Source organism: Ylistrum balloti, unplaced genomic scaffold (assembly GCF_031769215.1).
Source record: "Ylistrum balloti isolate Yb309-2 unplaced genomic scaffold, AGI_CSIRO_Ybal_v1 Utg370496, whole genome shotgun sequence".
Classification (NCBI taxonomy): Eukaryota; Metazoa; Mollusca; class Bivalvia; order Pectinida; family Pectinidae; genus Ylistrum; species Ylistrum balloti.
In genome coordinates, this window is record NW_026782322.1 from 48,259 (window position 1) to 68,990 (window position 20,732).

The following is a 20,732-nucleotide window of genomic DNA, read 5'->3' on the forward strand; positions in this document are numbered from 1 at the left end:
AACTCTATCACGACAATTTATTCATGGCAGTTTCTTCTGCATCTGTCTAATTTGCAGGGTTGTATATGTCACAACAGTTGTGTAAAACATTCCAAAGACCTTTTTGAACCGACACAAGAGTATGCACTTCATCCATTTAATAGTTGATTAGATTTATCAATGAAACTATTTGTTAATCTCAGGTAAAACACTGCACACAAGTTAGCTGAAGTTATGAAACACTGATCTGCTAATATATACTGTACATATTGTAGTTAATCCAAGGGTAGTCTGAAGTATTCAGAATATCTGTTTGCTGAAACGGAAGATAGCCAGTGCTCTGCAGATTATACCTGCACAATATAATGTACATACTCTCACATTATCTCGTTTATATTTTCTAAATCTCTTAAATCTGAGCTTCAGTTTTAAGCTGAAATTCACCATTTTGATTTGTCACATAACAACTATTATATTTCAAACTTACTACTGTCCTGTTAAATGTAAAGATATGAGCCAAGAAACTGACATGTGAACATTTTCCGAACTTTTTATTTCGAATTGATTTGAAATTACTAACAAGTCAAGTATGATTTTCTATTTTTTAAGTTCAATCTTTCCAACAAGCGACCATGCTGTACTTGAAAACATCTTCTAGACTGAAAACATATGCAGTGTTGAGGAAAACAAAACAGATATGGAAAAAGTGGCTATCAACTTTAAATATTACAGATCAAAACAACTTGGATTACATACAAAAGGTATAGAATTCATGTTGAAATTTGTATCTTAATTAAAATAAATTAGGAAAATTTAGACTGGTACAGTAGAATACATGTTGAAATATGTGTGAGTAATTATCGTAATAAAGAATGCCATACTCATACTGCATTTAAAAAACTATGATAGATAAGAATCACACATTATCCTAATCCTCTCTGTTTTAAAGCAGCATATTTGATCCTTGTGATGTTAAAGAAGAAAAACTTGACCTGTTGGACTTTGCAAGTATTAAGCCAAAGAAAAACAGTCAATGAAATGTTACTTCTCACATTTAAGCCATGTGACTTTGAAAACAACATACCAGGTAGCTTTAATCCTTTGAAAAAACTCCCTTTTCTTCCTTTTATCCAAGTATGCTCCAGCTACAGTTTGAAGCGTGTTAGGGTAATTAACTAGCAGTTTGTAGCAGAAAGCCAATATTTGATCTTTTCACGAAAAAAAAAACAATGATTCGGAAACTTTTAAAAGATTTTAATACATTTGTCAAATAAAACCTTTAAAATGTCACCCTAGCTGTCCTAATCACAATGTCAAATATTTTGACTCCAGGTAAGCTGGCTAGGAAAGGTGTTTGATATTGAAAAAGCATAAGACTACTGCCAAGGTCAGTTTTTAGCAAACTTGATATTTCAACGCCCACCCCAACTTAGTATGTGTTGGCCTAACCATGATAATGACTTTAAGCTTCTCGGTTGATGCAACAACACATGCTCAATTGAGCTTTGGGCTGGTGTGCTGAAAAATGAAATTTTTCACTAGGGACGTGTTAATCAATCTGTACACTCTCACTACTGGAAAGTATGGACAAAATTTGAAATGTACATCATTTGTTTTAAAATATGTTTCAAATATTTTCTTTTACCGTTTCCAGATAAAACGATCAGAGATTGCAGGGTTACCCATAGTTCATCACCATGGTTATGTAAGTGACCTACCAATCAAACATCGGTTTGCTATGAGGAAGTTTCATGGTGTCATGAGGTATTTAAGAAAAGACAACGTTATATCAGCTAAGCAAGTGGTAGAACCAGCATGGATAGATACAGCAGACATATGCACTGTCCACACTGAGGATTACGTACACAGATTCCTGAATGGCTTGACAACAAAGAAGGAACAGCAAATCACAGGGTTTGAATGGAGTCCAGGCTTAGTCAGTCGATGCAGATATGAAACAGGTACCTACAGGTAGGATGAATCCAGTATTTCATACCTTCTTTCGAAGGGTGTTGAAGCCATCCCTACAGCCTTTTGAAGCATTCAAATCTAAAAAGACAGAATTATATTTTTCAGGAATGCCATTCAAAATACACAGGACCCCATTTAATCTGATAAAAAAAAAAATTATTCCAACCCAAATATTGTTAAGTCAGGGGGCCAACTCAACCCTGTGAGTGAGTTGTTAGGTAAACCGATTACAGAGGAATGAATTAACATAGCTGACATTTTGAATATTAAGGAAATAGATGATGATATCTTGTATTAGATAATATTAGAATTGTTTTGTAGTCTATTCAAATAATAAATCATTGAAAGGGTTAAAAATTTCACAAAATTATGCTTTTGAAAAGGTGGGACTCTCTTAGCTGCCAGATTAGCACTGGAAAGGGGTATTGCTTGTAGCACAGGAGGAGGGACCCATCATGCTTTCCCTGGATATGGTTCTGGCTACTGTCTAATTAATGACCTTGCCATCACGGCTGCGACCTTGATCAGGGATAAAATAGTAGACAGGGTGCTCATTGTTGACCTGGATGTTCATCAGGTAAAATAGTTGGAATGGTCAGTGATGTCAAAGGTATTTGTTAAGAGAATACACATGAAGTTTGATATTACCTGAATGTTTACAGGCCTGTCTTATAAAGCAGTTCTTCCTGTTAAAGGGATCTGCATTATCTTACCCCACAAATGTAATGGATCATCTTAAATGAGTTTTTATTTCATATGGGATTTTATGGAAAGAAGTTTTTATTTTTTGAGCCTTCTAATGTAGTTGAAAAAAAAAATCAATTTTCATGCAACGTATTCTTGTACTTGATATGATTTCTCTTACCTCATGCTTTGTATCTGTGTCAGGGGGATGGTACAGCAGCCATTTTCCAACACAACGATGATGTATTTACATTTTCCATCCATTGTGGTAAAAATTTTCCCCACAGAAAACAGTTGAGTGACCTAGACATAGAGTTGGATCCCGGAACAAAGGTATTGAATTTAATTTCCAAGGCATTTCTTATATGTAGAATCTGGCACTCTGTGTTCCACACTATCCCCCACAAAAACAAAAAACCAACAAAAATTTCAGCCAGATCGAAATTTTCCAAATTGGCAAGGAAAAACATTGAAAATTTATACAAAAATCTTTTATCAGTATTTTTTCTCTTCATAAGAATTCAGATATATATATCTACTAGTTTGTTTGCTGAGTTCATTTCTTCATGAACAGCCAGGTGATTTTGAGGTAGGGTCTCATTATTATAGCTGGTGACTACCTCAATGAACAACATATCCAGAGCAGTTAGGGTAAAATGTCTCACACAAAGACACATCAGAACTGATCAGTCTGTTTCTCTGTAAATAACATGTGGTTACATGGACCTACGCTACAACCATAATTATGTATTTTGTGGAAAAGAATGGTATTGATTTTCAGGAGTATTGCGTGGTAGATATATTTTTTCTTCAAATCAAGTATCAAGTTATCAATGTGAATTTTTCTCACAGTCATTCTTTGAAAATCGGGTATTAAATGAAGATGTATAAAACAACCAGTATGTTAATTCATTGTTTAATGTTATGTAGGATGTGGAATTCCTCGAATGTTTATCAACACATCTACCTTGGGTGATTAACAGCTTTCGCCCCAACCTCATTTTATTTGATGCGGGTGTTGATCCACATGTTAAGGATGAATTAGGAAAATTGAATCTTTCTGATCAAGGTAAGTTCTAAAACTAATGCATCTGATCATAGTGAGTAATGATCATATGTCCATATCTAGATTCAGTTTGTCAGACCAGGTTGAATAATAAATCTTATTTGTCTTATTAGAGTACCACTTCTAATATGTCTTATCAATGAGTGTACCACTTCCAATGTGTGTAATCATAGAGAGTTCCACTTCTAATGTGTCTGATCAGTGAGAGTATGTTTAATGTGTCTGACCATCGTGAATACCAGTAGTAATGTGTAAATAATAAAAACAAGATGTATGAAGATGCCATGGGTCTAGACCAATTTTCCAGATATATGATAGAAAATTCCCTATGATTATTACTTCTTAAAGGAACTGTGAAAACGTTGTTTCCAGGCATTGTTGGTACCCAATCCTGTACATGTATATCTTCTTTGATGAAAATTCCAGTAATTCACATATTTTATATGATTTTTCAGGATTATTTGACAGAGATAGTTTTGTGATTGATACAGCATTCAACCTTGGCATCCCTATAGCAACGGTGATAGGAGGAGGTTATCAACGAGACCTGGATATGTTGTCAAGAAGACACACTATAGTACACAGGGCGGCCATGAAGGTGATGTTGCTATTTATGTTTTTATAGCTTGAATATGTAGGAAATTATAGATAATTTATTGTTAGAAAATATTGCAAAGAAAAAAGACAAAACAAATATCTCCCTTTTGACTGTTTTTTGAAATATTTATGGTGAATACAGGTACACTCTGCAATCATATACATACACCTTTTCAACAATGGGGGACCCATACAGCATGTATTACTTTGAATTGAAGTGCTAGTAATTATTGTATAATAATAATCATTAATTTCATTTTATATTTCCAGGTGTGGTGTCAGCAGACCCAGCACAATACAAGTACCTATGGCATTGCAGTGTGACAAGTTCTACAGGATTAGAATTCTCAATGCATTATTGTTAGCAACTGTCTGTATCAATGATCTGACTTTACTTTTGTTCTGATGACATGAAGAAACCTGTAGAACAAGGCTGCTTTCATGTAAGCAGTTGAAATGGTTAGACTAGTTGATTCTGCAAGAAAAACACCAGGTACAGATTGAGTGAAATGGATGGTATCTTAATATTAGATCATTGTTTTATGCTCGAAAGGAAATTCTGAAACTATGCATTTTGAGCATTACATGTATCGGTTCCAATATCTTGTACATGTGTGTTCGTATATAGTGGAATAATTCTGTACTTCCTGTACTCCTCTAACCAGGTTACGTGAAAGCTGCCCAAGACTCCTTAAAAAAATCCTGAAAAACAAGCAGATCTTTGCTGCATTGTCCACCTCATTGGATGTAAAACTTTGCTAGTAAGGACTTCTTTATCTCAAGTATCGAGACTTTTTTCTCTCGAATCAATACACATTGTACTCAGAGAATTTATCCCATAGTATTAACTTGGATTTTACCTTGATTTCATATGTACACTATGTACATAATCTAAAGATGGTTATTTTGTGAAGAACCTAATAATTACTGTTTTCAGGGTGAAATATAAATAAAAAACCTGGAAAAACCTTAGAAAGAGATTTTGTATTGAACTGCATCGCCTGCTTTATCATTCATAACAAAACTACATTTAGTTTGCTTTCAACCTGTGTAAGACTGCAAAAATTTGAACCATCTGAAAAAACAGATTTCACAGTTTGTAAGCAGTTTTGTCTGAAGAAAATTCTGTAAACGTACTTATTTTACCAGCAATCGTTTCTTGCATTGAATGTTCTGTACTAAAATATGATTGTGCCAATGAAAGTTTTTGTTTGTTGTTGTGTATAAGTATTATTGTGGATGCCCAAATTCATCATTGCGCTAATCTGCCAAAAAAGATGAATTGAAGTATGTTAACAGTATTACAAGAATATATATATACACACCGAGATTGTGAACAGTTTGTCAATATCACATGTTCAGTTTGGCAGTTGTCTGGCAGTCGTTGGTTGTACAGGGCAATCCCATAATTGATTTTAAATACATGAATGATGCTTACAGCAAATATTAAAGAGAATACCATCTGGTCATGATTTGAAGGAACGATGTTGGATATAAGCAATCATAGATGTTTACTAATCTGTGATATTTAAGAAATTTAACCAATGGATTCAAAATTATCTAGAGGGGGTCAACAGACAAACATGTACACTAGATAGCTGGGCATCAGATCTAGAGACCAATTTTTACATGTATCAATGGCAGGGTGTTTTATGAACCAGTGATCGAAATTAAAGATGCCACTTGTTGGCCAATTTGTTTTTAAATTGGTCTTTGAATTAAACATACTTAACAAGGAAGCATGGAGAACTTTCATCTTTAGCTTACATAGTGTTCAGGTGTTCATTGCATCAGATAAGGTTAAACTGATAATGAACTATATCTGATTGTTCTCGCATCACTAGTCCGAATAGTTGTGGTACAGGGGAGTTGTAGCATGAAATTTGATAAAGCTCCATTAAGGACTTCTCAAGAAATGAAAATAACATTTACAAGCACTCTTACAATGATTTATCTACTGAAATGGTTTTATGTATATGTATAGTTCATCGTACATCTGGAGGATTCTTTTGTTTTTTTATAAACGGCACTAGATGCATTGATTTGTATGTATATGCAAACTTTTTCACTCTTACCCATTTGTTACAAAATATAAACATTTGTATAGCTTTAATTGCTTAAAATGTTCACATATGCATCAGTAGAAATTACATCTCAAAATTGCTCTCTTTAGCAGTTTTCCAATGTACAGAAATCTTGGAAGTTTATTCTTCTGCTAAAATGCAAGTGGTGACATGAAATATATCAAGTGCTAATAAGTGTTATGACCGATCCGGAAAATAAGAGCTAAACTTGGAATATGTTTATAATATATATACATAAATCTCATACATAAACAAGTGTTCTATTTATAATCCTACTTAGAGAAATTCACACAAGAACAGAAATACTTTCATTCTTTCTGACATAGTAGTACTTCTTGTTCTTATTTACTGTGGAGTCCATAAGAATCTCATTATCCACACTAATATTAGGTAAATGTTTAAAGGGTTGCTGGGTCACCAGTAAATGGTGCACTGATTCTTTCATATTGCCCACCATCTTGGTTAGCACCATCTGTTTCATGCATGGCTGGCACGTCTCAAATGCATGTTTCAGTGAGGGTGTATGCATGGGGAAGGCAAACACATGGCTCTGAGAGATGTCCTCCTGTTGGTAGTGTGACAACATAGCTCTTGCACAGATTGCCAGATTAAGACTGGGGAGATTAAGAAACAGCTTCAACATTACGACCATTTCCAACACATGGTGCATTTTCTCCAAGTTGATGAGTTTCTGTTCCAATTTCACATTTGTTTTGAGAAAGTATTCAAGATTACTGTGTGTGACAAGCTCTTTTGCCAGGAATGTGAAGATATAGTCTTGCTGAAGTTTCTCTGCACCAATTTCTGCTAAAAGTTGAAGAGCATACACTCCTGCGAGGTTGGGCATGTGAAGCTTACCAACATAGGAATCACGTACCATCTGTGCCACTGTAGTATTATTATTACGATGAACCATTGGTCGAAGCTCACCATTACTCAGCACTGTGAAGACATGTCTGAAACATTCAACAAGCTCCGTGTATGATTTGCACTTGTACAGAACAGTCCAGAGATGATCTGTGAAATCAAAATCCTTTCTTTCATGGAACACCAGAGTATCCATCACATTGTTGAATTCATCATCATTTGGCTCATCACCTGAGGTTGTCAGCTGACTGGCATCTCCATGCTTCAAGATCTCTAATAGACCCTATGGGTAAAAAAGACAATTTTGTAAAAAGTTGACACAATTCATGTATTTATAGCTACTCTCTCTGTGGCTCTCTTTCACCTCAACATATTTATAAATGGTTGCTCGGGAATAATTAGAATAACACTTTGCACCAGTTAACAAAGGTTTATTTGCTTTTTATTAGTACCCATTTATTTACCAGTTCTTTGATTAATGAAAAAAAAGGAAAAAATGGTGCATATATGAAGTAAATATATATAAAATTACCTTGAGTTTGTCCATAACAGACGTCTCTTCTTCATACTCAATCCACCTTATTTCAGATGTAGTCAAACCTATGATAAATACATTTGTATCATCAGTGTATGTATAAATAATTCTGCAGTCTCACCATTACTTCAATTCATCTGTTCCAAAAATGTTCAACATTATTTTTAAGATGGGAAACACAACAGGTCTGATTGGGTCCAATTTCATGATCAGGGAAAAATGAACAAGAGGTGCAATTGGCTTGTATAGTTTTGTACATTTTTTGTAGCTCATGAAAAATGCACTAGAAATATAAATTGACTTTATCAGTCATTGAAATAAAAGATTAGGAAAAGTTAGGAAACTTTAATGTTTCATATACAGTGTATATTATAAACACTTCTTTCAAATAAATTTAAACTTCCAAGTAGACTAACATCAAATGATAGATTTCTTAGTAGTTGAAAATGTGAAATTTTAACATGTTGAACTTCTGAAATCTGTCCAGAATGAATGAACAATGGGTGAACATTTTTGTGGATCTCAGTATTCTGGACGGATAGTAAATCTGACATCTGTGATCTTTGAAGTGGCTTAACTTATATAATTAATTTAATAAAAAAAGGATAGACCCATATCATTTCTTCTTAATACTGAACAAATGTCATGGTGGTGGGGTCAGATTCTCCATTTACACAAAATTTTATTAGGCTTAACCCAAGGATGCCCTTGACCAAATTTTGTTCATATTTTTGAACATGTAGGTCTCTAGGTGCTATTAATACAGATCATAGAATCTTAATAATGGACCTGTGCAGTTTATATTTTCTATACCTATAATGTGAAGTTTGAGAGCTTCTAATGCGTTGTATAAACTATGAGCAGCACTTCTCATATCTCCTGGTAAAACCTTGGCTTTTATAACAGTTCTTGCATCCAAAGGGGGAGCACTGGCAAACTTTTTCCATCGTACCTCCAGCTGCAAAGAACCCTGGTATTTATCAACAGGCTGGCGATCATTTTCTTGGTGTGATTCAAAAAGATCATAATTTGCCTCACACTCTATTTCTTTCCCGGATAAATCCAGTTTATGGAAATTAGGCAAATGTGAATCATCACTCTTTGGATCCTTCACAAAGGCTGAAGAAATCCTCCAACCTGCCCATTTGTTTGACTCCAGTGCTTTCAAGTAGACTGGCTCAATATGCATACATGCTGTTCTTTTATGGTCCGAGCCATCACAGAGAATGAACAATGAGGGAATTTTGTTTACAGTTGCGCCTGTGTCCGGATCAGTGTCAAAGTTCTGGTTTCCACTTGACACATGGGATGAGTATGCAAGAGACATATATGATGCAATTTCTCTTGCCTTGTGCAAAGTAACACCGGTTGCCCTGACAACAGTTCTTTTTCTGACACTGAGTGATACATCAGAAGATGGAGATGAGAAACTGAAATCAGCATACGTCTGTAGCTTCAATGGAGAGCCTTCTACTTCACTTTGACTATGGCTCACACTTCGTGGTTGTCGAGATTTTGATGAAATGTCATCGTTTGTGTTTATATCTGGTACAATGTATTCTTCTTCTGTAACATCAGCATCTACCGATGAACTCACAAGAATAACGGGGAATTGGAAATCAAACAACTGCTGGGGAACTATATCGATAAGATTTTCTTCGTTCGCGACTGAAAATTTGCTGTCTTTAAACACCTTTTTCGTCTGTTTATCCGGATTATATAATAAAGTGTCTATCACCTCTTTAAACTCAAAAATATACCTCTCATCCATTTTAAAAGGACCACCATCAAACGTTTATGTCTATCCGCCTTTAAATCCAGCGCCTTCCAGCAACCGGTGCGTGTATAAAAAAAAGTTCGAAGGGTTCCGTATTCGTTTGAAACATGTGAGTTGGTTGGTGCAAGTTACTCCAAACTAGCCAATGAAAGCGCTTGTCTCAGAAGATAGACGGATCTTGGATAAAAATGGCTGACGACTTTAAGTATGAACCGCACGTGGAATATACTTTCTTCCATTTTGTCCATGCATTTACGCTTATGTCCTTATTTTGGGGTGTTAACTGTTAGGTATTGTCAGTGTCTGTCCTTATGTGGTGTTGTCTTGAGACGTGTTCGTGTCCAGGTGTGATCGGTGAGGAAGATGTGCGAGAGTGAATGTGTAGAGTAACAAAACTAGGGATACCCCTGGGTGCGGGACAGAACTACAGAATAACTACGTCGCTCTGGACGACCTCGGGAGTCCAGGCGCCACATATAGCGACAGGTATACATTATAGATACGACCCGACGGTCGGTGGAAACCAGATAGCAAATATATATGTGCATGTCATTTCTAGGCCAGGGGTACAAATAAAGGAACTTTAAACACACAACGAATTCTATTTGATGGTGTGACATTTGGCGCCCATGTAGGGACCCGGGAATCGTACTTCGCCATGCCCCACCGGCATCGCTATAACCCTGGACGAGTTATTTCCTGGATGGGGAGTATGTAGCCCTAGTAAACTACTAGCCGCAATATACCATTCGGCTAGAGAGAACATCTCTTTAGCTCGATTGGTTGGGCGTCAGACTAGTAGGGTTCGATTCCTGGCGGAGGCATTGAAATAAAAAATGACCTCTGTTACACAATACTTAGCTAAACCTTTATTAAACAACACTTGAATCTACTTTCTGTTTACTTTTTTGGCAGGATGGGAGTTGATGGTAGATTATTCGTAGTTTTATCAACTGAACACCACAGCATATTCCAAACAGTTATATTATTCAAACTTTCATTCTTGTCCCAATAGAAAGGAATAGACATCGGAAGTTTCATCCTTTTGTCCATAAGCCAATTTTCAACTCTGTTATTGAACACAAAACATTTAATTTGTTTTCCCTTCTCTTTTTAACAGAATAGCAAAGCCCATTGAATTCTATAAGAAGTTTCTGGTAAGTGAATAAGATATTACATGTTGTCAAGATAAATTTAAATGTATGTAGCGCCTTAAGACATCTGTTGTTATTTGTAGTTTTTAACAAGAATCCATACAGAGTCTTCCATAGAGGTTACCGTAACTAGCATTATCTTTTGTGGAGAAATCATTAAGGAATGTAACATGAAAATGGTTACTAATAAGGTTCAAAGTACACAAATTATATAAGACATAATATAATATGTGTACAGTTTGATATTACCATTGTTATCAGATATATTCCATTATTGACAATCAGTCAGTATTAATCTGTACAGGAGAAAGATGTGCGACCAGATGGCAGGGAACTTGGAGAGTTCAGGCGAACAGTACTTAACATAGGTAAATTTGCCTAAATTTGATCAAAGGTTATATGAACACATGAGGTTACTTTTGTATCAGGTTGCTTGATTTGATTATAAGTCAATAATTAATAAAGTTCTGCTCAAGCCATAAGGAGAAATGATACTTTGAAGAATTTTAAAAAGAAAAAGATATATTCAGGAAACACTATGCCCGAGAAGGGGTACAGGGGCAGTTTCAAATAATATAATATAGATATCCAATTGCATCATGATGCTCCTTAAATTTATATATCTTTAAATATTACAGTCAATACACTCCTAGCTATAAAATATTTAATTACATCCCTTGGAAATACATGGAAATATAATCTCTATATTGATAATAGGATGTAGAGTTTAAATATCAGAATGGAATATTAATTATTTCTCTTGTAGGTTGTGTTACAACTGCTGAGGGCTCTGCTCTTGTCAAGCTTGGAAATACAACAATTATGTGTGGAATCAAGGCAGTAAGTGTTATTGTAGATCAACAATGAATACAGAACAATTAAGATACATTTTAAAGAAGAACTTGGTTATTGTCGTCAACTCATGTTCTAATTGCACTACAGAACTTTCCAGTACTGCAGGTAAAATTATATACAAATGCAACTGCAATTGTACCATAGATCAGTAGCAGTGATATTGATTTGAATGAAATATTAATACATTTCAAGTTCCAAACAAGAACATGGAAGGGGGCTAGAGCTTTGCATTGTCTGTCTGTCCCTTCCTTGGTCCTTCTATGCTCCATCTCCGACATTACTTGTCATTTGAACTTCATACTTGGGCTATGGATTCACCTTGGTAAGGCAGTGTGTCATGTATCAAAAATGGGTCACTCTTATCTATATTTAGAGCTTTGACCTACATCAAAGACTGTCTCCTACAATGCTAGTCACTGGAATTTCTTACATAGGGATAGATTCACTTGCAGAGTATTCATGGCAAATAATTCCTAATTTGGTAGAGGACTGTAATTCTACCAGATTTGATCGGGGACTGTAATTCATCGAATGGTCGTGTTTTCCTTTTTTGAATATCATGGAATTAATTTGGTCATTTTCACAATCATTAACTGCTTTTCTTGTGAAAAATTGTCTTCTTTTTTTAGGAACTAGCTGCGCCAAAGCCTGCTGAGCCAGATAGAGGATTCATTGGTAAATGTTCAATTCTTTCATTTACTATTTTAATATCATATATTATATATATATATATATTGTTCTTTTGTTGAGTTATTGAGTAAGTCACATTTTCACCCAAAATTTTAAGATTAAATCTGAATTGTCATTATAATGTCTATTGTGAATCAGCTCCATCAATTTAGCAGTAGTTGATTCATCTTACCTATGATTACTTTGATCACAGGTTTTCATTTTATTTTCCAATGTGTTTAGTGGATTACATATATACACACACGCACGCACGCACGCACATGCAATTACCTGACTTGTATTTAATATATATTTTGGATGTAACAAAAAATTACTTGTCACTACAGTGTACCTGTAGTTCAAGTATTGCTTTGCAATATTAAAATCAAGGCTACATGAACAAAAGGGTTACCCGAAGCATTCAATTTCAATTGATGGATCAAGCGAGGAACTTGTGAATAATTTGTAAAATATAAGAGAAAACGTTCTTTCTACTATTCAGGAAGTCAGTGTAAGAAGTGCTCTTTGTTTCAGTACCTAATGTACAGCTGACACCTCTCTGTTCTCCACACTTCAGGCCAGGACCTCCCAGCGAACAAGCCCAAGTTATGAGTCAGTTTGTTGCAGAAGTCATCAAAAAGTAAGGACATTGTTTTAAGGACATGTACAATTTCTTGTACTTTCCTTCATGTTCATTACACTGTATATTTTTGGGAACAGAATATAATACAAGATATATTTTTATATGACATCATATATAAATCACTCTCGTTGATCTGGATTGAATGTGTTAGAGGTTCCCTAGTACATAAAAGATGATTGTGTAACCACTGAACCATTTAACCACAGAGTCAAATTGATCACCAATTACACATGAATGATATTTATGTTAATTTTTATCAATGTGTGGATATGTTCTTTCAGGGGACAGACTTTCAACTCCATATTGAAAACAAACTTTATAATAAAAAGGGTTAAATAAAGCATAGCTAAATGGAATAGAGTACATTTTTACCATCTTGTGTATTTTCTCGTCATCTCATCACTTTATTTTTAACCGTAGTGTACATAAGATAAGTACAACTGAAAAAGTTGGTTCATTCCTTACCATCTTATACACATTGGACGTCGGTGCTAGTACGCTTCACACTGGTCATTTGTCTGATGAAGATGACCATGTAGTCTTTGAAATGTCACACTCTAGTCTTCTTTAACTATTAACACTTTAACACTTGAAACATTTAGAAATAAGGCAAAGTTTGTGAAATAAGATAATATAGTGACTAACAATTTTCATTTTTGATGATTATTTACACAGAAAATGAAATAAACATGTCCTGTCATCGCATTCAACATGATTTTCCTTAGAATACAAACCATAATGATGCTTAAATTATTTTAAGACTTTTTTCCATTACAGTTCTGGATGTGTTGACTGTCAGAACTTGTGTGTGGTGCCTGGAAAGGTAAGAAAACCGGTCAGTTGTCACATTGACCTCATTATGAGAGACACATTTCATCATGAATGAAGTGATACTGTATAATCATGATTTTTTGAGAGTAATTGATTTTTATTAATTTCCTGGGTACTCAGTATCCATAGATTTATATATCCCCAAAGTGTTACAATTATCATGAAAAAACTTATTGAGATAGATTTTTACAAAATCAAATGTCCTTGAAATGATAAATTTTTTGAAGGCTACAAAAATTTAGCCGCATGAAAATATATGAATTAACAGTAGCTGGGGGTTAGAGGCCAGTGAGGGTTACCTATACCACTTTTATTTATTATGGTCCATATGGCTTGACTGGCTGGATAAGAATGATTCATTTATGGAATTAAGCACAGACCTGGGTTTTAATTCACTTATGGAATTAAGTACAGACCTGAGTTTTAAGCCTAATTTGCTTTTTGTGGAGAGCTTAAGAACAAAGACTTACAAATTTGCTTTAACATCAGCAAGTTTGTCGGAGGATCATGTGTCAAATGGAATGATTAGTTATTTGAGGTTCAGATAAACTGATTACAATAGCTTGACTGCGGTCATACCATTTATAAAAATGTCATATGCACTCTATACATATTGTTTTTGACATTAACATCTTATGATATTTCTCAGCTGGTATGGGTTCTGCACTGCGACCTGATGTGTTTGGACTATGATGGAAACATCTTTGACACTGCCATGTTGGCACTACTAGCAGCATTCAGAAATAGTAAGTTCAGAACAGGAACTTGTACATTTTTGGGTTGACAAGAATGAGGTACCCTTCATATTTATCTAACATCAAATGGAAATTTTTTTTTGGGAAAAGAAATTGAATACAATATCAAGAGTTTTTATTAGAAAATTGAGATTAGATTATAGGTTTTCTAGAGCAGTAATGCAGCAGTGATTCACTTGTCTTTCACCTAAACTTCTGTAGTTCTGTTACCTGAAATGATATGAAAAGGTCACCTGCCTAAACACGGGTTTCCTCCCAAGTATTCCAGTTTCCTTCAGCAGTAAGACTCGTCTTGCACTTCCATGTAGGCCAACAAGAGTGATTGATATTAGTTTGAATTACTTGCTTTGCAACTGTTGTAAAATAAATAGTTTTATTGAAAAGTTTTCATGATTTGGCTTCTATAGATATACCAGTATGATGTGAGAGGGGAAGCATTTCGATATAGGATGGTGATGTTTTGCCTTATCACTGACTTGTCTTACAGGATGTTAGTCTTTATATTACATTAAACATAATTTTACCTGTCCACAGCTCATTTGCCTTTGGTCGAGGAGAAGGATGAAGTTCCTGAGGTTAACATGGATAAGATATCACCGTTAGTTGTCTCTTCACATCCTGTGTCATGTACATTCTCAATATTTGATGAGTAAGTAGTTAACAAGGTAATTGATGGTGGTGCAGGGTGGGGGAGCAGGACAAAAGTGGATAAGAGACACAAGTTAACTGAATATAATACTGTAAAAAGAGATGGACTGGGGTTAAGTTTGTGTTTTACATCTAGGTATAAAATCTTCTATTTAGTATAAAGTGATCAGACTGATACAGGCTGCATGTGCCTCTTTATCAAAGTTTCCTGTAAAATTATCCTTGTACCATTACAGTCGTATCCTGTTTGTGGACCCCACGGTGGAGGAAGAGGGCCTGTCTACTGGCATGGTTACCATAGTAACAGTAGGCGACAAACTCTGCATGGTACACAAACCAGGTTGGTAACTATTGATCTGCTAGTGAATGGTGTGAGCTAGGTCGACAAAGTTAAAAACCATATACTGGGGTATAGATATCATACGTTTAAATGACTGTATCTGGAAAGGCTGTGTTTTTATATTTAGTTTGGTATTGAACTGTTTTTGGTTTGTGATATTTTATTTTATCACCAGTTAAATTTTTCAAATTTGCTTTGAGTTTTATTCAAAATTAAATATTCATTGGCTTGTTATTGTAGCTTCAGTTTGAAGTGAATTCTGAAGTGTGTTTTAATGCTATCTTAAAAATGGTGCTTAAGGTAGACCTCGTCTCTGTGTATATTCTGTAAGATTTTAGGAAACAAGTGAATAGCTGAATTAAGTAGATACAGTAAAGTCAAATAAAGATTAAAACTGCAGGGATGAAAATGGCTTTAATTTTGAAACCTAGGAACCAACTGAGGAAAATATGAAGTGATCAAAAGATGTCATAATCTAGTATAAATGTTTTGTGACCAAGTCATTTAGATTAAAATGAGACCAACAGGGCCATAGAAAGTAACTCTTTTCCTTGTAATCATTTATTATCACTAATGACATACTTAACTTTGAAGTCTTCTCTTCACAAGTGACTGTTGCAGCACTTTAAAGCCTGAAGATAAGTAAAATCTTCTGAATAGACTAAGATAGGTCAATATACATCTAAACTGAAACTAATTCTCAGGCCCCTGTGATACAGACCAGGATAGTTTATTGTTTACCTAGACTAACTAATTCTCAGGTCCCTGTGATACAGACCAGGATAGGTCAATATACATCTAAACTGTAACTAATTCTCAGGCCCCTGTGATACAGACCAGGATAGTTTATTGTTTACCTAGACTGTAACTAATTCTCAGGTCCCTGTGATACAGACCAGGATAGGTCAATATACATCTAAACTGTAACTAATTCTCAGGTCCCTGTGATACAGACCAGGATAGGTCAATATACATCTAAACTGAAACTAATTCTCAGGTCCCTGTGATACAGACCAGGATAGTTTATTGTTTACCTAGACTAACTAATTCTCAGGTCCCTGTGATACAGACCAGGATAGGTCAATATACATCTAAACTGTAACTAATTCTCAGGCCCCTGTGATACAGACCAGGATAGTTTATTGTTTACCTAGACTGTAACTAATTCTCAGGTCCCTGTGATACAGACCAGGATAGGTCAATATACATCTAAACTGTAACTAATTCTCAGGCCCCTGTGATACAGACCAGGATAGGTCAATATACATCTAAACTGAAACTAATTCTCAGGTCCCTGTGATACAGACCAGGATAGTTTATTGTTTACCTAGACTAACTAATTCTCAGGTCCCTGTGATACAGACCAGGATAGGTCAATATACATCTAAACTGAAACTAATTCTCAGGTCCCTGTGATACAGACCAGGATAGTTTATTGTTTACCTAGACTAACTAATTCTCAGGTCCCTGTGATACAGACCAGGATAGGTCAATATACATCTAAACTGTAACTAATTCTCAGGCCCCTGTGATACAGACCAGGATAGTTTATTGTTTACCTAGACTGTAACTAATTCTCAGGTCCCTGTGATACAGACCAGGATAGGTCAATATACATCTAAACTGTAACTAATTCTCAGGCCCCTGTGATACAGACCAGGATAGGTCAATATACATCTAAACTGTAACTAATTCTCAGGCTCCTGTGATACAGACCAGGATAGTTTATTGTTTACCTAGACTGTAACTAATTCTCAGGTCCCTGTGATACAGACCAGGATAGGTCAATATACATCTAAACTGTAACTAATTCTCAGGCCCCTGTGATACAGACAAGGATAGTTTATTGTTTACCTAGACTAACTAATTCTCAGGTCCCTGTGATACAGACCAGGATAGGTCAATATACATCTAAACTGTAACTAATTCTCAGGTCCCTGTGATACAGACCAGGATAGGTCAATATACATCTAAACTGTAACTAATTCTCAGGCCCCTGTGATACAGACCAGGATAGTTTATTGTTTACCTAGACTGTAACTAATTCTCAGGTCCCTGTGATACAGACCAGGATAGGTCAATATACATCTAAACTGTAACTAATTCTCAGGCCCCTGTGATACAGACAAGGATAGTTTATTGTTTACCTAGACTGTAACTAATTCTCAGGTCCCTGTGATACAGACCAGGATAGGTCAATATACATCTAAACTGTAACTAATTCTCAGGTCCCTGTGATACAGACCAGGATAGGTCAATATACATCTAAACTGTAACTAATTCTCATGCCCCTGTGATACAGACAGGATAGTTTATTGTTTACCTAGACTAACTAATTCTCAGGTCCCTGTGATACAGACCAGGATAGGTCAATATACATCTAAACTGTAACTAATTCTCAGGCCCCTGTGATACAGACAAGGATAGTTTATTGTTTACCTAGACTAACTAATTCTCAGGTCCCTGTGATACAGACCAGGATAGGTCAATATACATCTAAACTGTAACTAATTCTCAGGTCCCTGTGATACAGACCAGGATAGGTCAATATACATCTAAACTGTAACTAATTCTCAGGCCCCTGTGATACAGACCAGGATAGTTTATTGTTTACCTAGACTGTAACTAATTCTCAGGTCCCTGTGATACAGACCAGGATAGGTCAATATACATCTAAACTGTAACTAATTCTCAGGCCCCTGTGATACAGACAAGGATAGTTTATTGTTTACCTAGACTGTAACTAATTCTCAGGTCCCTGTGATACAGACCAGGATAGGTCAATATACATCTAAACTGTAACTAATTCTCAGGTCCCTGTGATACAGACCAGGATAGGTCAATATACATCTAAACTGTAACTAATTCTCATGCCCCTGTGATACAGACAGGATAGTTTATTGTTTACCTAGACTAACTAATTCTCAGGTCCCTGTGATACAGACCAGGATAGGTCAATATACATCTAAACTGTAACTAATTCTCAGGCCCCTGTGATACAGACCAGGATAGGTCAATATACATCTAAACTGTAACTAATTCTCAGTTCCCTGTGATACAGACAAGGATAGTTTATTGTTTACCTAGACTAAATAATTCTCAGGTCCCTGTGATACAGACCAGGATAGGTCAATATACATCTAAACTGTAACTAATTCTCAGGTCCCTGTGATACAGACCAGGATAGTTTATTGTTTACCTAGACTGTAACTAATTCTCAGGTCCCTGTGATACAGACCAGGATAGGTCAATATACATCTAAACTGTAACTAATTCTCAGGCCCCTGTGATACAGACAGGATAGTTTATTGTTTACCTAGACTAACTAATTCTCAGGTCCCTGTGATACAGACCAGGATAGTTTATTGTTTACCTAGACTGTAACTAATTCTCAGGCCCCTGTGATACAGACCAGGATAGTTTATTGTTTACCTAGACTGTAACTAATTCTCAGGCCCCTGTGATACAGACCAGGATAGGTCAATATACATCTAAACTGTAACTAATTCTCAGGCCCCTGTGATACAGACCAGGATAGTTTATTGTTTACCTAGACTGTAACTAATTCTCAGTTCCCTGTGATACAGACCAGGATAGGTCAATATACATCTAAACTGTAACTAATTCTCAGGCTCCTGTGATACAGACCAGGATAGGTCAATATACATCTAAACTGTAACTAATTCTCAGGCCCCTGTGATACAGACCAGGATAGGTCAATATACATCTAAACTGTAACTAATTCTCAGGTCCCTGTGATACAGACCAGGATAGGTCAATATACATCTAAACTGTAACTAATTCTCAGGCCCCTGTGATACAGACCAGGATAGGTCAATATACATCTAAACTGAAACTAATTCTCAGTTCCCTGTGATACAGACCAGGATAGGTCAATATACATCTAAACTGTAACTAATTCTCAGGCCCCTGTGATACAGACCAGGATAGTTTATTGTTTACCTAGACTGTAACTAATTCTCAGGTCCCTGTGATACAGACCAGGATAGGTCAATATACATCTAAACTGTAACTAATTCTCAGGCCCCTGTGATACAGACCAGGATAGTTTATTGTTTACCTAGACTGTAACTAATTCTCAGGCTCCTGTGATACAGACCAGGATAGTTCATTATAAATATAAACTGTAACTAATTCCCAGGTCCCTGTGATACAGACTAGAATCGGTCCATATTCACTAGACGCTAAACTTATTTTCAGGTCCCTGTGTTTTTTTACACTGGTTTCATTAAGGACATGTTATGGAGAGGAAATCAGCTTCAAGACCGTAACTTAAAATGAAGCTATTTTTATTCAATGTTAAGGATAGTAAAACGGCTTCATTTTAAGTAACAGTCTTGAAGCTGAATAAAATATTGTTGTAGAATAAGATATGATTTCAAGGTTTAAGAATGTTCAAAGTTTGGAAAGATGCAAGCAATGCATGAAATATCATACACATATTTTTTTCTCTCTGCAGTGTATTGCTGCAAAATTCATGGTAATTAGGGGGGGATACATGTAATGGATTGATGTGTTCAATATGTATCGTGCTTTTCAACAATGTCTCCTCAGGTGGAAGTCCCCTCAAGTCAGAACAGCTGTTGACATGTTTTGAGCGAGCCTTTGAAAGAAGCAAGGAAGTTTTGAGACTCATAGAAGAGACAATTCTTAGTGTAGAAAGGTGACACGTGTAAATAAAGGTTTATAATAAATAATACTTTGTGTTTTTTCTTCGTAATTTTCAGTCGCTGAAACTTGATATGAAATGTGTAATGTATTATCTCTGATAACAGAGATTTGCTATCAATTGTCATTTATGTGTATTAAGACACAGACTGACTGAGCTGTTGGAATTTTGTACCTAGACCCTGTGATTGATACAAGCTATGTACGGTGTAATTACATCAACAGAAACATGTCAACAAATTATTTTGAAGCTAATAAATAAAAAGGGAAATTTGAACAATGATCTGAACATGTGAAAATCTTAACTCCAGGGAACACAGGAAACAGCTAAAAGGGAGTTCATAAGAAATGATTAACGTTGAGGTAACCACTTGTTTTATCAGCTTACCTGGCCTAACAATCCAAGTGAACTTCTGGCATATCGTTGCATCTACCGTCTGTCCGGTCTTCTATCCCTCCAGATTTGGTCAGAGTGTCCTTTTGCCAAGGGAACTGAATTTTATGTAAATCATGGGTCTCAGCCCCCTTGAGCATAAGGGGAAGGGTTCAATGATGTTAAGAAACTTTTTAAAAATCCTTCTTTGTCAG

General features: G+C 35.6%; 3 protein-coding genes across 3 annotated transcripts; 2 read left to right on the forward strand and 1 right to left on the reverse strand.

Moving 5' to 3' along the window:
- Window positions 1-36: 36 nt before the first annotated feature.
- LOC132555480 (uncharacterized protein SYNPCC7002_A1628-like) lies at window positions 37-5,454 on the forward strand. The gene is made up of 8 exons (XM_060219828.1): window positions 37-182; window positions 589-740; window positions 1,634-1,940; window positions 2,334-2,527; window positions 2,839-2,967; window positions 3,565-3,703; window positions 4,156-4,298; window positions 4,568-5,454. The coding sequence occupies exons 2-8, from the start codon at window positions 612-614 to the stop codon at window positions 4,619-4,621; spliced, it is 1,095 nt and encodes a 364-aa protein (XP_060075811.1). The 5' UTR covers window positions 37-182; window positions 589-611; the 3' UTR covers window positions 4,622-5,454.
- Window positions 5,455-6,534: 1,080 nt separating this feature from the next.
- Window positions 6,535-9,554, reverse strand: LOC132555473 (protein zwilch homolog). The gene is made up of 3 exons (XM_060219821.1): window positions 8,597-9,554; window positions 7,781-7,848; window positions 6,535-7,531 (listed from the first exon to the last, which is right to left on the reverse strand). The coding sequence occupies exons 1-3, from the start codon at window positions 9,552-9,554 to the stop codon at window positions 6,668-6,670; spliced, it is 1,890 nt and encodes a 629-aa protein (XP_060075804.1). The 3' UTR covers window positions 6,535-6,667.
- A 179-nt stretch (window positions 9,555-9,733) lies between these two features.
- Window positions 9,734-20,173, forward strand: LOC132555482 (exosome complex component RRP43-like). The gene is made up of 11 exons (XM_060219830.1): window positions 9,734-9,765; window positions 10,681-10,717; window positions 11,019-11,082; window positions 11,481-11,554; window positions 12,199-12,244; window positions 12,773-12,878; window positions 13,659-13,704; window positions 14,362-14,458; window positions 15,002-15,116; window positions 15,352-15,455; window positions 20,031-20,173. Exons 1-11 carry the CDS (start codon window positions 9,749-9,751, stop codon window positions 20,141-20,143), a joined length of 819 nt encoding a protein of 272 aa, XP_060075813.1. The 5' UTR covers window positions 9,734-9,748; the 3' UTR covers window positions 20,144-20,173.
- Window positions 20,174-20,732: the final 559 nt, after the last annotated feature.

Excerpts from the sequence above, each read along its gene's own strand:
- LOC132555473 (XM_060219821.1), bottom strand. The coding sequence starts at position 9,554 with ATGGATGAGAGGTATATTTTTGAGTTTAAAGAGGTGATAGACACTTTA. Across the intron at positions 7,849-8,596 it reads TCTCAAACTTCACATTATAG|GTTTGACTACATCTGAAATA; the intron begins GTATAGAAAATA and ends TATTTATCATAG. Across the intron at positions 7,532-7,780 it reads CTGTTATGGACAAACTCAAG|GGTCTATTAGAGATCTTGAA; the intron begins GTAATTTTATAT and ends TTTTACCCATAG.
- LOC132555482 (XM_060219830.1), top strand. Across the intron at positions 10,718-11,018 it reads AATTCTATAAGAAGTTTCTG|GAGAAAGATGTGCGACCAGA; the intron begins GTAAGTGAATAA and ends TAATCTGTACAG. Across the intron at positions 11,083-11,480 it reads GCGAACAGTACTTAACATAG|GTTGTGTTACAACTGCTGAG; the intron begins GTAAATTTGCCT and ends TTTCTCTTGTAG.
- LOC132555480 (XM_060219828.1), top strand. The coding sequence starts at position 612 with ATGCTGTACTTGAAAACATCTTCTAGACTGAAAACATATGCAGTGTTG. Across the intron at positions 741-1,633 it reads ACTTGGATTACATACAAAAG|ATAAAACGATCAGAGATTGC; the intron begins GTATAGAATTCA and ends TACCGTTTCCAG. Across the intron at positions 2,528-2,838 it reads TTGACCTGGATGTTCATCAG|GGGGATGGTACAGCAGCCAT; the intron begins GTAAAATAGTTG and ends TATCTGTGTCAG.